Source organism: Electrophorus electricus, chromosome 17 (genome assembly GCF_041902795.1).
Source record: "Electrophorus electricus isolate QZ-2024a chromosome 17, ASM4190279v1, whole genome shotgun sequence".
In the NCBI taxonomy this organism is placed as follows: Eukaryota; Metazoa; Chordata; class Actinopteri; order Gymnotiformes; family Gymnotidae; genus Electrophorus; species Electrophorus electricus.
Genome location: NC_137513.1, coordinates 9,375,001 through 9,392,500, shown reverse-complemented (window position 1 = coordinate 9,392,500; position 17,500 = coordinate 9,375,001). Strand labels below are relative to the sequence as shown.

Below are 17,500 nucleotides of genomic sequence, written 5' to 3'. Positions count from 1 at the left end.
CCCACTGTCACCACAATACAGCATCCTGTCGCTGCACCCCCTGACTGGGTACCGCCGCATGGCATTATGGGTTAGCTGACCACGCCATTAAAATGGTATGGGATGGAAGCCCATCGGGCAAAATGGCCCCACAATCTCCACTAATGACCCAGCTGTAGCCAGCCAACCCCCACACATGCTTCCCATGCATTACTGGGACAGCACCACACCCCAACGTCGTTACAGAGGTGTGCATGAAGTAAGAGTGTCTATATCTGCCAGACTGAGAGATGGGAAGAGAATGTGAATGCCCAAGAGTGTGTGTGTGTGTGTGTGTGTGTGTGTGTGTGTGTGTGTGTGTGTGTGTGTGTGTGTGTGTGTGTGTGTGTGTGTTAAGAGGGGAAATTCCCTAAGGCATGTCTCATTAAGTTGGGGTGTATGAGGGATAAATGCATCCATGTTTTTTATTAGGGTAGGATACTTTTTAAAGAGTGTGTGCGTGTGTGTGTGCTGGCCCACCCATTCTGAGTCTTTCTCAGTAGTTTCCTGGAGCTGGCGAGAAGCCCCACATGGATCGGTTTGGTTTCCATTACTCTTCTCTCTCCACCTCCACTGTAGCGCAGACTTCACATTTAGAAGTCTTTCTAATGAGCCCCACATCCACTCATGTAACACACCTCAGGTCACCTCGTAACACACCTCAGGTCATCTCGTATCACATCTCAGGTCACCTCGTAACACACCTCAGGTCACCTCGTAACACACCTCAGGTCACCTCGTATCACATCTCAGGTCACCTCGTAACACACCTCAGTTCACATCATATCACACCTCAGTTCACATCATATCACACCTCAGTTCACCTCGTAACACACCTCAGGCCACCTCATAACACACCTCAGGTCACCTCGTAACACACCTCAGGTCACCTCGTATCACACCTCAGTTCACATCGTATCAAATCTCAGGCCACCTTGTAACACACCTCAGGCCACCTCGTAACACACCTCAGGTCACCTAGTAACACACCTCAGGTCACCTCGTATCACACCTCAGTTCACATCGTATCAAATCTCACGCCACCTTGTAACAGACCGCAGGTCACCTCGTAACAGACCGCAGGTCACCTCGTAACAGACCGCAGGTCACCTCGTAACAGACCTCAGGTCACCTCGTAACACACTGCAGGTCACCTCGTAACACACTGCAGGTCACCTCGTAACACACCTCAGGTCACCTCGTAACACACCTCAGGTCACCTCGTAAGACACCTTAGGCCACCTCGTAAGTGTGTGTGAGAACCAGGATGGACAGGATGCATCTGCAACGAGTACACACGCACACACGCTCACACACAAAAAAACACACAAAAACATTTACATAAAAATCGTTCAGCACTTACTGTTCATACTGTAATTATGAGGTCCTGCAATCATGAGGTCCTGACCACCGCCTGTTAGATCTCCCCTTAAACCATGACTAACCCTCCCCCTAATCTTTCCCTAACTCGACCCCTAAGTGAACTCGGACAGTAATCATTACTACAAGCCTAGTCTCAACCTCAACTAACACCTTAACCTCAGCAAACCAGAGAGATGGTCTGCTTTTCTTCCCTCGTTATCACAACAATCTTTGGTTTTTGTTTCAAATGGAACAAACAACTTCAGTCTTTTGTTTTTTGTTTTTTTACTCTCCTTGTAAGGACACACACATGCATACACAAACACTCACTAACACACACACACAAAACATGCACCCCCCCCCCCCCCCCCAACACACACACAGTCTTTGAGATTGAGTATGATTTGGACAGTAATAGTGGACAATTATTATGGTGAATTATCCTGTCTAGTTCGCTAACGAATGACCCTTCAGTTCACATGTCATCACACAAAGCAGCTCACTTTGTCTCCATCACACACTGGAATGTCCACAAGCCTTTAGTGCCTGTGTGTGTGTGTGTGTGTGTGTGTGTGTGTGTGTGTATCTGTGTGTGTGTGTATCTGTGTGTGTGTGTGTGTGTATCTGTGTGTGTGTGTATCTGTGTGTGTGTGTATCTGTGTGTGTGTGTGTGTGTATCTGTGTGTGTGTGTATCTGTGTGTGTGTGTATCTGTGTGTGTGTGTGTGTATCTGTGTGTGTGTGTGTGTATCTGTGTGTGTGTGTATCTGTGTGTGTGTGTATCTGTGTGTGTGTGTATCTGTGTGTGTGTGTATCTGTGTGTGTGTGTATCTGTGTGTGTGTGTATCTGTGTGTGTGTATCTCTGTGTGTGTGTGTGTGTGTGTGTGTGTGTGTGTGTGTGTGTGTTTAGTGGGCATGGCTTGCGGCCATGTGACTGGCAGGTGCAGTTATATGGAAGGACACAGAAGAAGCAGCTGTGAGGAAAAAAAAGACAATTCCACACTTTCTTTTTATTCCATTCACCCCTGAATCCTTCGGCCAAGTATCCATTCATCTGCTCTTCCCTTCATCCAGCCACTCATCTATCCATTCATCTGCTCTTCCCTTCATCCAGCCACTCATCTATCCATTCATCTGCTCTTCCCTTCATCCAGCCACTCATCTATCCATTCATCTGCTCTTCCCTTCATCCAGCCACTCATCTATCCATTCATCTGCTCTTCCCTTCATCCAGCCACTCATCTATCCATTCATCTGCTCTTCCCTTCATCCAGCCACTCATCTATCCATTCATCTGCTCTTCCCTTCATCCAGCCACTCATCTATCCATTCATCTGCTCTTCCCTTCATCCAGCCACTCATCTATCCATTCATCTGCTCTTCCCTTCATCCAGCCACTCATCTATCCATTCATCTGCTCTTCCCTTCATCCAGCCACTCATCTATCCATTCATCTGCTCTTCCCTTCATCCAGCCACTCATCTATCCATTCATCTGCTCTTCCCTTCATCCAGCCACTCATCTATCCATTCATCTGCTCTTCCCTTCATCCAGCCACTCATCTATCCATTCATCTGCTCTTCCCTTCATCCAGCCACTCATCTATCCATTCATCTGCTCTTCCCTTCATCCAGCCACTCATCTATCCATCCATGTTCATCATTCTATACCTCTATCCCTATAACTCATCTATCCATCCATGTTCATCATTCTATACCTCTATCCCTATAACTCATCTATCCATCCATGTTCATCATTCTATACCTCTATCCCTATAACTCATCTATCCATCCATGTTCATCATTCTATACCTCTATCCCTATATTTCATCTATCCATCCATGTTCATCATTCTACACCTCTATTCCTATAACTCATCTATCCATCCATGTTCATGCACCAGACTTTGCCCGTAAGCCTCGTTAACGCCCCATGCGCCGAACCATCCAGTGTATCAGCCAGGGAGCCCTGCCCACGTCAGTGCAGCCTTACACACAGACGCACACAGCAGCATGCAAACGCCATCATTTCTTTCTCAGAACATCACACACGCACACACACACACACACACACACACACACACACACACACACACACACACACACACAGGCGCGAGGCCTTTTTCAGCACCCCCCACCCCGCCGCCCCTCTGTGGGTCTGAGACATCTGATAAAGGTTAGAGTCACAGTGCCAACTTAAACAGCAGGCTTTGTTTTTGTCTGAAGGAGGATAAGAGCTCTGGAGGGGAGCAGACACCACACACACACACACACACACACACACACACACACACACACACACACACACACACACACACACACACACACACTGCTGCCATACATGCTTAATGACAACATTAATTATTCGCTTTAGTCTGGAGTCACAGCTTATCTCTCAAACACGCCATCACTGTGAACACTCTCTCTCTCTCTCTCTCTCTTACACACACACACACACATCCCACAGGCATGTGAGTGTGTAATAATGCCTCTGATTATTGCCTGATGTTAAAGTGGTGATCTACAAATCTACACTGGTAGAGACATCTTGAGTTACTGTTATGGCTGCATCAGTGAGTGTGTCTGTAGTATGAAGTGTGTGTGTGTGGGGGGGGGGGGGGGTGCATCCCAATCTAAGGCAGGAGAGCAAGGTGGTGCTGGGAAGAAGAACCACACATCTGAAATCTGAATGAACCCAAAGTCTTCGGTTTAAAACTGCGGGCACGATTCCACTACAGCAACGGCATGTGCACATGACTTCAAAGTGTCCCAAAGACCAAAATAGGGAATAAAGGAATAGCTACAAAGCAAACTGTTAATCTAGCTAACTTGTTTACACCTTGCATTAACATGTGTTTCATGTCTGGATATACTTTGGCCAGATTCCGTTTCCACTTATCACTAAAATGCTTCCCTAGTGTGACCAAATAAAATCCGATATTACGCTCTGTGTAAAAAGCACACAGACACATACATGATTTCCATTTTACATTCTACTGTAAACATGGCCAGGGAGAAGCCCTCTCCGACACCCTCTCCGACGTCCACCTACAACTGGGAAGTGTGTAGCACCTTCATCACGCTCACAGCACAGCAGGGAGAGTGGAGGGCCAGGAGCGCGTCTTTCAATCGGAACGCGCTCGCCCCTGGCGGAAAACGCAAAACATGCGTCCTGTTGTGCCGATTACTTTGTCGATTGGCACGTGTGCTACGGACTGTCCACAGAGTCGTGTTGATGGGAAGGGGACCATTTCAGGGAGCGATCACTATTGTGGTGCACCACCCAGATAAGATCTCGCCGGCAGTGGTGCCTTTCTACTGATGATCGGGGTAGTGGGGGGTGAGAAAGTGTGCAGCAGCAGATCAGCTACAGCCTACAGAGTGAACCTACAGTACTGGGCAAAGGTCAGAGAACACCCTTCAGGGTACATGAAGCAGGACTGTCAGTGAGACACACCCGGAGGGGACACACTGAGTTGGCAACTCGGTGTACATCCCCCCATCCCTCAACACACACACACACACACACAGTGTCCTCTGGACACTCCCTCTTTCTCTGTCTCTCTGTGTGTAAAGTGTGTGAGCAGGGCAGGTACGGACAGGACTGTTCCGAGGTGTGTGTGTGCTCCGGACCTCGGCAGCTTTGTCACCACATCACTGGCAAGTGCATCTGTCAACCTGGTTACTACGGAGACCGCTGCCAACTCAGTAAGAGAACAGTCAGCATTTGAGTTCACCAACAGACTAAGACAAAGACCAGACTAAGGCCAAGATGAACCAGTCTAAACCTAATCAAGCCTGACACCAAAACAGATGAGCAAAGACCAAGACTGACCAGAATTGACTAACTGACCAAAACACTAATACTAACCTACAGTGAGACTAAGTGACTGATCGAAACACTAATAGTAACCTAGACTGAGACTAAGTGTCTGATCAAAACACTAATACTAACCTAGACTGAGACTAAGTCTGACCAAAACTAGGAAAATGACTAAAACCAAGACTGACCCAGACCAAGATCAAGACTGATTAAGGCAGACAATGATGATCTGAACTGACTGAACTGTAGAATCTTAACTGACATTGTAAAACTTTGTGAACTAGTTAATCTTGAGAAGTGTGTTTTGGTGTGCATGTACGTGTGTGCGCGCGTGTGTGTGTGTGTGTGTGTGTGTGTGTCAGAATGCAGAGAGGGCACATATGGGCTCAACTGCAAGAAGAGATGCCGATGTGCCAATGCTGGACGCTGTGACTTCAGGACCGGCACCTGCTTCTGCCCGCCCGGATACCTGGGAGCCAATTGCAGCACCCGTAAGAGTGCACAGCTCAGTCACTTAGCCAATAACAGGTCACAGGGGTGGAGCCAGGTTAGACTGCGTAGCGTGGCAGCATAGCTAGTTATCTTATCTTATTGAAATGTGTTCTTTTCTGTCTTAACATTAGCACTCTCCTTCTTAACAAGTAAATGGCTCAAACAAACAAACAAACAAAAACATGCAGACCAGAAGCACCTAGTTCTGTTTCTGGACTTCCTGGACTCCAGCCACCTTGACGAGTTTAGCCCCAGTGTAACACACCTAAACAGAACGCCCAGTCTAACACGCCTGGCTCAGACAAGGTTTTCAGAGCTATCTTGCGCCACTTGACAGAGTTAGGATTAGATTTATGGACTTCTTCAATGCAAATGACAGCATATCAACAGTGTATAGCCATGTTGTTATTTATGTGTTTTAGGCTGTCCGGCAGGTCACTATGGGAAGGACTGTGTCAAGGTGTGTTTGTGTGGGGAGGGCAGACACTGTCACCCAGTGACTGGGAGGTGTAACTGCGCTCCTGGCCGAACCGGGCAGTCGTGCCAGCAAGGTACCAAACTGCTGAGTTATCGTATTAATTGTTCAGTTATATCAACTGTTCAGTTATCGTATTAACTGCTGAGTTATATTAATTGCTGAGTTATATTAACTGTTGAGTTATCGTATTGAGTGTTGAGTTGTCGTATTACGTGCTGATCGTATTAAGTGCTAAATTATCGTATTAAGTGCTGAGTTATCGTATTAAGTGCTGGGTTATATCAACTGTTGAGTTATCGTATTAAGTGCTAAGTTATCGTATTAAGTGCTGAGTTATCGTATTAAGTGCTGAGTTATATCAACTGTTGAGTTATCGTATTAAGTGCCGAGTTATCGTATTAAGTGCCAAGTTATCGTATTAAGTGCTGAGTTATCGTATTAAGTGCTGGGTTATATCAACTGTTGAGTTATCGTATTAAGTGCCAAGTTATCGTATTAAGTGCTGAGTTATCGTATTAAGTGCTGGGTTATATCAACTGTTGAGTTATCGTATTAAGTGCTAAGTTATCGTATTAAGTGCTGAGTTATCGTATTAAGTGCTGGGTTATATCAACTGTTGAGTTATCGTATTAAGTGCTAAGTTATCGTATTAAGTGCTGAGTTATCGTATTAAGTGCTGAGTTATCGTATTAAGTGCTGGGTTATATCAACTGTTGAGTTATCGTATTAAGTGCTAAGTTATCGTATTAAGTGCTGAGTTATCGTATTAAGTGCTGGGTTATATCAACTGTTGAGTTATCGTATTACGTGCTGAGTTATCGTATTAAGTGCTGAGTTATCGTATTAAGTGCTGGGTTATATCAACTGTTGAGTTATCGTATTAAGTGCTAAGTTATCGTATTAAGTGCTGAGTTATCGTATTAAGTGCTGGGTTATATCAACTGTTGAGTTATCGTATTACGTGCTGAGTTATCGTATTAAGTGCTGAGTTATCGTATTAAGTGCTGGGTTATATCAACTGTTGAGTTATCGTATTACGTGCTGAGTTATCGTATTACGTGCTGAGTTATCGTATTAAGTGCTGGGTTATATCAACTGTTGAGTTATCGTATTAAGTGCTAAGTTATCGTACTCCCGCCCGTACTCCCGTTCTTTACTTTTCTCTTATTAACGCTGCTCTCTGAAGCAGCACTACGAGGACGTTCCCCTCTCTGGCTCTTCTGCGTCCCGTATTCACGGCAATTAACTCGGTCCCCCATTTTCTGCGATTCAGGCGCCCACGTTCCCCCAACAGCAGAAGCGCGCGATCACATTCCCGATCTTTTATCGCTCGCTCCGCCGCCGCTGAACAACGGGGCGGGACTTTCCCGGAGCTCGCGCTTTTCTCGCGCCGCGGCTCGCGTTGGCGTGTTCAGGGTGTACAAACGACTCTAAAGTAGCTGGTTCCCATTGGTCCGTGTCGACGGCGCTGGCAAGGAAACAAATAAATATGCAAGAAAATCAAAGTGCTTTGCTTATTGTTTGGCTCTCAGAGCAAATTGCCCGCAGAAACATGATTATTCTTTTCTTTCGCTGCCAAACGATATCCTCGTTGCTATTTTGCTAATGGTCTGAGGTTTAAGTAAACTTAAGAATGTACATGTGTCTCTATGGGCGCTCGTGTTCCCGTGCCACTAACAGTGCTTAGGGGAGAGCTTTTTCTAACTGCAATAATTCCAAAATTCAGAGTTTATTTGAAACAAATGTCTGTGCTTTTGTTGATAGAGCGGAGGGAGAACATAGAGAGACACTCTGCAAATAGCCGGACTGATTAGGCAGGGTTTATGGACGGCCTCTCACGCAGAGACTTGACTTACTTTAGACCGAAAAAACTCGCCCCCCCACCAGCACAGTATCACTTTGTGGAAAAACCCCTCGATGATTACAATTCTACTTACAATGCAGTATTTGTAGTATTATCTTTTTTATTCTAGCACGTTTCTTTGAACTTTAAACTGTTCCAGTTTAGAGTAATGACAATAATAGTATGGGACATTTGCACTCAGAAACATTGGCAGTTATTTCATTCTGGTAAATATCACGCACTCCCAGACCCAAAACTTCCGGCCTTTTGTTTTGATGGAAGTGTGTTGGGAGAACACATTTAATTGTACTGAAATGTTGTAACAGCACTTCTGCGTCAGGTCAGTTTTAGAGCAGTGGGGGTAGTTTTACAGCCCACATAGAATGCAGATGTACTGTACTTGGAGTTTATTTTGGGTTTAGATTGATTTTCTCATTAATTTTAATACTTGTGTTAATTAACAGTTGTAGTTCATTATTTAACAAGGCTATCCATGTGTAATCTGTGTAATCTGTAATACACAGAACAGAACAGAGAAAGTAGTATTTTTAATTATTATTGCATGCCAGCTAAAGTGGATTATTCCTGTTACAATACAGGAATAAGCCACTTTAGCTGGCATGCAATCATAATTTAAAATACTACTTTCTCTGTTCTGAATTTTAAGCACAGTGGCTAACCTGAAACCCTTCTATAATGCAGTGTGTTCCAGGGGGCGCTATGGAGCACAGTGTCGTGGTGTGTGTGCATGTGCAAATGGAAGCGTGTGTGACCCTGTTGATGGAGCATGCAGGTGTGCACTAGGGTGGATGGGCACACGTTGTGAAGAAGGTAATCAAACAACTGTTATTACCACAACAAACTTCTTGATACGTACAGTTACTCAGCCTGTGATGAGTGAAACCCAGAATGCAGTGTTCAGTGTTGTATGGAGGAGGAGGGGTGTATCTGTCTGTCTGTCTGTCTGTCTGTCTTTAGTCTCAGGCAGGCCTTGTCTTTGTATTCTTCGTTTCTATAAAAGCTGCTTTATGGCTTTGTGAAGCCCAATCAAACATGTATTTATATATGATTTTGCAGGAACGAATCTTAAATCTCTCTACTAATATTATTACAGATTACACATATTTGCTGACAGATTAACACAAAATTAAATAGTATTTGCAGCAATGTCAAACCGTGTGTGTGTGTGTGTGTGTGTGTGTGTGTGTGTGTGTGTGTGTGTGTGTGTGTGTGTGTGTGTGTGTGTGTGTGTGTGTGTGTAGCCTGCATGTCAGGGCAGTTCGGAGCTAACTGTGAGCTGGAGTGTGTCTGTCAGAATAACGGGACGTGTGACCGGTTTACTGGGTCCTGCTCCTGTACCGCTGGCTATTATGGATCCATCTGCCAACACCGTGAGTGAAAACGTGTATATATGAGTGTGTTGTGTGTATGACTGCGCACGGTCTTACCAAGACATAATGCTGGAACATATTTCCAGGCACTCAGTTCATTATTTTGAGCTAAATTTACCTTCATTTGTAATCAGATCTGAAGACATGTTAACAGAGTCAAATCAACCAAAGGAATGACTATCTCCAGTGAGGAGGTGGTAAATTCGGTTTGAGTTTGATGTTGGCCTGATTTCTCTCACATTGTGACTCTCAACATACACAGTTCTCCAACTCTCTCCACCTATCCCAGAATGCCCTGCTGGTTTTTTTGGCCTGCTCTGCTCCCAGACGTGCGACTGTGCTTCTGGACACACATGTAATCACGTGACAGGACAATGCACGTGCCCTCCAGGTTACCACGGCGACCGCTGTCAAACGCGTAAGTTACTGATGTCACAAAAAGCACATTTTCAGTGTGAATAAACAAAAAGAACTAACCCCATATTAAGAAGTTACAATTGTCTTGTGTTTTGTGTTAGCAGCATGGAAAATGTGCGTACTCTGTATATATTACTGCGCTCTTAAAGATAATAGAGTATATAATAATGTGCTTAATGACCTGAAATAAGATATCTATCTGAAAGGAGGATATTAAAGAAATGATTAAATACAGAGAGAGAGAACGAGAGAGAGAACGAGAGAGAGAGAGAGAGAGAGAGAGAGAGGCAGAGACACAAAGAGGCAGAGACTTGTTGATTGCAAAAAATGGAGTGAGTGTGTGTGACAGGACTGTGATGACTTTAGTTCAAAAGGCTACTGAAATATGTCTGCATTTATTGAAAGGAAAAGTAGAACACAGTAGTGTATATATGTGTGTATCTACCAATACTATCACTATTTGATCAGAGACAGGTGTTTCTGTACTCTAATGAGTTCCTGGTGCATCTCAATGCCCTGTGTGTGTGTGTATGTGTGTATGTGTGTATGTGTGTATGTGTGTATGTGTGTATGTGTGTGTGTGTGTGTGTGTGTGTGTGTGTGTGGTTTGTGTGTAGCTATAGTTATTTGATCTATCCATGTCCTGTAGTCTCATGTAGAGCCCCTGCTGTGTGTGTGTGTGTGTGTGTGTGTGCGTGCACGTGTATGAGCAGTAAGCTCTGCGGTAAAGTGCCCATTTCTGAGTCAGTGTGAAATGCTGACACTCACAACCACTGTGTGCGTGTGTGTGTGTGTGTGTGTGTGTGTGTGTGTGTGTGCGCGTGTGTGTCTGTGTGTGCACGGATATTTACAGGTTGTGCAGTGGGACATTTTGGTGTGGGTTGTGTACGACCGTGTAAGTGTGCTGAGGGGGTACCTTGTGATCCAGCTACTGGCCAATGCTTCTGCCCCCCAGGAAAGACTGGGAACAACTGTGAAAAAGGTACACACACATGCTCACACACATACGCACACACACACATGCACACACAAGCTTACACTGAGAAAGATGTAGTATTGATATACACTGGTGATTACAGTGGGAAAACCCAGATCTACTCCTGCTCCCGGAGACTTGATATAAGCACTGCTCATCTTTGGGTAGTGTGATTCATTGAATACGACCCTTCTCTCCCTCAGACTGTGGCGATGGCTTTTATGGACCCGGCTGTTCTCTGCAGTGTCTGTGCTCTAATGGAGGCCAGTGTGACCAACGCAATGGACGTTGTGTTTGCCCCCTCTCCTGGCTTGGTCACACCTGTGAGGAAGGTTAGTGTGAGTGTGTGTGTGTGTGTGTGTGTGTGTGTGTGTGTGTGTGTGAGTGTGTGTGAGTGTGTGTGAGTGTGTGTGAGTGTGTGTGAGTGTGAGTGAGTGTGAGTGAGTGTGTGTGAGTGTGTGTGAGTGTGTGTGAGTGTGTGTGAGTGTGTGTGTGTGTGTGTGTGTCTCAGTATTCCTCATGAAGTCCAGATGTTCCCACACCTCTCTGGAGTTTGGGATCCCGCCCCCCCCCATCACATGCAGAAAGAGTTGGGCCATCTCAGCTGAAACTGCTCAAAGTATCAGCCTGACAGTAGGAATGTGCAAATTTGTGTGTGTGTGTGTGTGAGAGAGAGAGAGAGAGAGAGAGAGAGAGAGACCTAGGCCCCTGAGCTGTTAAGATCGTTCTGTCTTTCTGCATATTGGCCATCTTTTTGACAGTTATGTTAAGTGAACCGCAGCAGGACATCTGAACGTGTGTGTGTGCGTGCGTGCATGTGTGTGTGTGTTCGCTTGGAGCGACCCCCTCCAGCCCTGCTCAGATGGGGCTCAACCGTTCACCCTGCTAACCCACCACAACACCCCTCTGACACACACACACACACACACACACACACACACACACACACCCTGAATCTTTCCACATTTGCTTCTCATTTTGAAGGTCCCACGTTTCTCCATACTGTTCTGTTCTTTTCCTCTGTCCCATCTCCCCATGTCCTGCGTTCAGCTTTCTCGTTCTTTCTTTCATTATTTCAGAGAGCCACCCCCAGGTCGCCCTCGTTAGTGCAAACACATGGTGGGTCTCCTCACAGAGCAGACACACTCTGAACTCTAAAAGCACAGTGACGGCCACGCCGATCCAAAATGGCCTTCACAGCTGAGATGCTGAGCTGTTTTTGTTATTGGATGGCGAAATAAATGAGAGGACTAAAAAATAATCAGTCTGTCTCCCTCATGCTGTCTCTCTTTCGCTCTACACAGCCCCTCCATCGCTCTCTCTCTCCCACTACCGTTTTCCCTGTTTCTGTGTCTCCCAGGGTCCATTATGTTTCTCTGCTTCTCATGTCTCAAATTCCAAGGTGCTGATTATGACAATTATGAAGCTGTTCTGTCTCTCCCTTTCTCTTTCTCTCAGGTGTTTCTGGAATCTTTAGCCCTGCTGTGCTCTCTGTTTCTTTCCCACTGAAGCAGAGGAGAGATGTCTGACCATGTTCGGCTACAGCGGCCAGAGACTCTAAACTTATACACACTCCAACACACAGTGTTCTTTGTCAGGTGTGTGTGGGGGGCAGGTTAAGTTTTTAAACATTTTGTATCAAAACAAGAGGTGAGCCACAGAGGAGCTGAAGTAAACACACACACGCATGCGTGCACGCACACACACACACACACACTACGAGTTCACTACTGAGCTTCCACTCTGTGTTAGTATGTGAGAATGTGTGTGTGAGAATGTGTATGTACGCATGTATATATATGGGCATGCATATGTAAGAATGAGTGTGCATGCATGTGTGTACGTGTGCGTGTGTGGGTGCATGCATCCATTTCTATGCATTCTGAAGCCAAACATTCCATGTCATCCTTCAAACCACATCAGTCAAACCCTCCCATACCCACAAAGCCACAAAGTCCAACCAAAATTCTCTTATTACAGGACATGGGAGGGTAGCTTCAACCTTTCATTTCACCATATACCACTAAGCGAATAAAAACGTTTCTCCAACCTTCCTCAGAAATACTCCCTCGTTAGCAGACTCACTCGGGTTGCCTTTACACCAGATATCCCACAGAGCTCATCACTGAAATAACCAGGCTCTCACACAGCCTCCGATGGTGCCCATTGTTGTTCATTTAATTAACAACACGAAGTATCAAGCATGATATTACTATTATAGCTATTATTTTTTTTAAAATATATTTCGCTGTGTCTGGCAGACCAGGCTCGCGTTTTCGGCTCCTCGTGTATTTCCTGTGATGTGATTTCTGTGACAGCACACCCAAAGCGCCCGTGCGCACTGTGTAAATATCCAGTTACTTGCCCCATCCGCCGAGCCGCTCTGTGTAAATTGTTAAAAGGGAAGTGTCTAGCAGAATGCGCCTCTTGTAAACGAAACCTCGAGGCGCTCCGAAGATCAGTGATTCAGCGACCCTCTCACGCCAAACAGCTCTAATCCCAACAAATGAGCCGCCTCGCGCGGCCGTTCCAACGGCGGGACTCGCGTGCTGTAAAAGTGAGACGTGAGGAGCGCTCGCTCTGTCTGCTGTAACGCTTCTGTTTACTTCTATTTCCCCCTGCTTGTCACGAAACTCAAATACTGTCACACGGATCAAACGCTGAATGTAATGGTGCTATAATGAAGAATAACGCAGAACTTTGAATTAAAATGCTGGGTTTTTTTTTTTTTTTGTGTGTTTTTTTTTTTCAGAAGTCGGTGTGTGTCCATTTCTCACGTTTAAGAAAACAAAAACAAACACAAAAAAAATCGTGAATAATTTTATAATTAAATGAATGTCAGTTTCAAATGCCAGTTGCATTTGGAGGTGCAGTGCAGCCGTTCATTTTTTTTTTTTTTGGACCGTGGATTGGTTGTGGTTTGGACTTCGTGCTCTGATAAAACAGTGACGATGAGGTTAAAGCGCAGAATGTCTGCTTTAAATTGGCACGTATTTATTGTCTGTAATGTGTGAATTATGCACCAGCCGGAGCTCTTTGCTGTACGTAGGGGAGGGAAGGTGAGTTATTGGACAAATTAATAGTCTTAAATAAATTGTCCCGGTCAGTGCAAGCCCTTGTAACCTAAAGTCATTAGGAATGGCTGTCTTCCCTGCAGATTCTCTGGCAGGCCTGTAACACAGCCACTTTCATTTGTAGCTTGTTTCTGTCTTTGTTTAAGTCTCTGGTTTGCGGTATTTTGCTGTATTTTTTTTGTTTTTTTCAGAATGTGTCAGGTCAGGTGACTTATTTTGTGTTGACTGCTCATTCACTTGATAATGCTTGTCTGCTATGTGAATTAATATAATTGGAATGGGAGTTTTAAAATATTTAAACGTGTGTCGTATTCATGAGTAAGAGCTCTATATTACTATAGTGTGTGTATGTGTATGTGTATGTGTATGTGTATGTGTGACCTGTCCATCCCCATCAGATGAAATGCTGAGTTAGAGCAGTAGAGGTCACCTCTCTACACCTGACATCCACTGACAGCTCACCTGAGTGGAACAGTGTGTGTGTGTGTGTGTGTGTGTGTGAGAGAGTGTGTCCCTGTTACAACCATAACCCTTTCCCTAAAGGATTTCTCAAGTGCGGTGGACCATCGCAGCAGGTACGAGCACCAGGCCCTCCTGTGGCCCTCCACTGGCTGCCCAGCATGAGTGATGTTGGCTGGGCCACTGGTGGGGGACAGAGCCCCTGGACTGATGGATGGAGGTGCTTCTCGGACTGCCCTGTGTTGTGACAGCCGACAGATGTTCTCCAATAATGTTTATCGGACAAAGCCTTCAGCCAGGGATGACACACACCTGTTTCTTGCAAAGCAGGGCCTCTGAAGACCATCCATACACACACGCACACCTGACACCAGTCAAACAGGCCTCTGAGAATCATCCATACACACACGCACACCTGACACCAGTCAAACAGGCCTCTGAAGACCATCCATCCAGAAAGTACTGGGTGACCAAAAAGTTACACACCATGACTTTAATCTGCCGACATGCCACACATGTGCGCTCTCTCGCTCTCTCTCTCTCTCTCTCTCTCTCATACACACACACACACACACACACACACACACACACACACACCAATGGCCTGTGTGTCATTCTAACTAGTATGTGTATAAAATAAGTAGCCAACTCTGGCTCTAGAAAGTATATTCAAAGCTAGACTTCTCTTGCTACATATCTGAAATCGTGTCACTTTATATGAAACAGCTTTCTTGCTGGATTTAACGCTCCTGTTCAGACCAAGTGCCAGAAGTCAGCAATCATTGGAGACTGTAAAATGTATATTTAAACGTTCAGTACTACGCTGCTTTTAGATACATGTGCCGAGTCTTCACCGAGGACCAGAAACCCAGTCAAAACTGAGACCAAGACCGTTTTAGTGTAACACAATAACGCAAGTTGCCTTTATTGCATACTAAAGTGACATTTACAAGCAGCACGTCTGCGATAAACGCACCACTAATGATTTACATCGAGCATGTGTATCACAGAATTACAACACAAATACTGTGTGATTTCCAAGGTTACCATGCGATGCAGATATCATTTAAGTCGCGCAGACGGGCGCTGATCCGCGGCAGATCGCTGACGCGCAACGTTTCAAAGGAGGCCGCCTGGGGGCGGGGCGGGGCGGTGTGATTCCCGGGCCTATCGAGTCTGTGGAATAACCCGCAGAGGTCAGATGCGATCTGGGCCACTTTCGCACCGAAACGATGCGTAAAGTGTCAGCGGAGCGACTCTATCACCGCGCCGTCTTCACGCCCGGGAGCGTGAAAGCGCCTCACGCCGTCTCTCCTCCTCCGTTTTCGAGAGCTCGCCCGTTCCCGGAGGACCGGGCCTTTTGAACTGGCGCTGTCCAAGACGGAGGCAGCGATCACATTGAAAAGAGGCCTTGGGAAATGGCCCCGGCGAGCGTCGCTCCATTTGGGCCGCTTGCCGGCTAGAAAAACAAACCCTAAATGCCAGGGCATGGAGCAGAGATGGGTATCTGCGAACTCTCCCACACCGGGGAGGCGTGAGTTTGTTTGTGTTTGACTCTTTCACTGTTTTTTATTTTTATCTATTTATTTATTTATTTATCTATTTTAGCTATATCTCTAGAATACATTAAGTACTCGGGTGTGTTAATGTGTCGGAAAGTCCCATATAGTCGATAAAATCGGGTGACATATGAGTGGGAAACAGACAACACTATCGTAGTTTTCAACACCCAGTAATTATTGGCAATTATTTAAGGACCATTTAAGGCAGCGGAACCCAAATCCAGTCCTCCAGGACCATAACCCACCAGCGGATTGCGAGCTTTAGTACGTGTTTCAGAGCAGCGAAATCGTTAGGCACCCCAGACTTAAAGAGTCCGTGACGCTGTCGGCAAATTTGAAACGAAAGGTCTTCGGTAACAGGTGCGGCATATTGCCACTAGGTGGCGCGTTGCCGTGAACACGCGGCCATTATTTACATTCAGTTTTACCGTAATTAGGGCATTGTTGCGCGACGAAGTGCAGTCGGACCAAAACCTGAGACCTGAGGCCTTTCTTTTTAAATGCTGTGTTTCAAGTAATATTAGCTGACCTTACGTTACTCTAGAAGACAACTACTATACAGAGTCCAAAGACAATTCGAAAACATACACACACACACACACACACACACACACACACACACACACACAACCAACCTTCCAATTCAATTCTGCTCAGCTCAGCTTAAATCAAGGCAGCAAAACACTGTTTGTTTCACCTTGGTTTAGTTTGATTTAGATTAACTGAATTCACCTGCAGTGTGTACAGAATAGTGGACAAATCCAGTTTGCCTAAACTGGTTTTAAGTTACCCTGCTCATGACTCAGTTTTCCCCAACGTGCACACACACAGAGAAAGAGAGCGTGAGAGAGAAGGAGAGGGAAAATCATTTAGTGGAAATATAAGAGGTATTTCTAAGGAATAACACCTTGAAGCTCAGTGAACTGCACAGATCTGCAGCGCACTTGTTGCTTTAACCAGGCTGTCTGATCCCCGAAGTTCCGACATCCCCCCCCCCCCAGTTTAGAGGTACTTGTACAGCTTTTACATGCATGCATGACTGATCTTGTCTTATTAAAACCACATGCAAACTCATATCCGCAGCTCGCGCTGAGTGGCCATCAATAACACTAATGACCCGTTTCCCAGGGGATCACAACAAATACCTAAATGAAACCATGACGTTTTAATGATGGCCGCCACTCATGAGCTGACTCGGGTCCAGCAGGTACAGCTGCGTCTGGCTTTGTTTATATATATATATATATATATATATATATATATATATATATATATATATATATATATACACGCACACACACACACACCAGTCCACAAACATCATTAAAGCATTTGCTGTTATGAAGGTTAGCTTTGAGGATTATGACAGGGTGCTGCTCTGACATCAGTGCTAAAGAGGAACTCCTTACAGTTTGCACTGTGGCTTGGAGCTCACGCACACCATGGCCGAACTTCTTGACTTCTCAAGTTTGATGGTTTTTCTACTTTGCTGTTGGTTTGACAGGGCTTGGTAATCAGCTAATAGGCAAACCATGTTAAGTACACTTTTTAAAAAATAGCAAATAGTAATATGGTTACCTTAAATGTTTTTGTTAATTAAGACTCAA

The 17,500-nt window shown here is 45.4% G+C and overlaps 1 protein-coding gene across 2 annotated transcripts in view; it reads left to right on the top strand.

Moving 5' to 3' along the window:
* egfem1 (EGF-like and EMI domain containing 1) overlaps positions 1-14,211 on the top strand; it is a 49,424-nt gene extending 35,213 nt beyond the window's left edge. Inside the window, exons 22-30 of one of the 2 annotated variants that reach the window (XM_027016839.3) lie at positions 4,955-5,086; positions 5,564-5,692; positions 6,116-6,244; positions 8,717-8,845; positions 9,277-9,405; positions 9,695-9,823; positions 10,676-10,804; positions 11,002-11,130; positions 12,257-14,211. In XM_027016839.3, coding sequence (XP_026872640.3) covers positions 4,955-5,086; positions 5,564-5,692; positions 6,116-6,244; positions 8,717-8,845; positions 9,277-9,405; positions 9,695-9,823; positions 10,676-10,804; positions 11,002-11,130; positions 12,257-12,327 — 1,106 coding nt within the window. In that variant the 3' untranslated portion in view covers positions 12,328-14,211. Of the gene's footprint in view, positions 1-4,954; positions 5,087-5,563; positions 5,693-6,115; positions 6,245-8,716; positions 8,846-9,276; positions 9,406-9,694; positions 9,824-10,675; positions 10,805-11,001; positions 11,131-11,877; positions 12,230-12,256 lie in introns of those variants that run through there. The other variant, XM_081700326.1, reaches the window with a different exon arrangement.
* Positions 14,212-17,500: the final 3,289 nt, after the last annotated feature.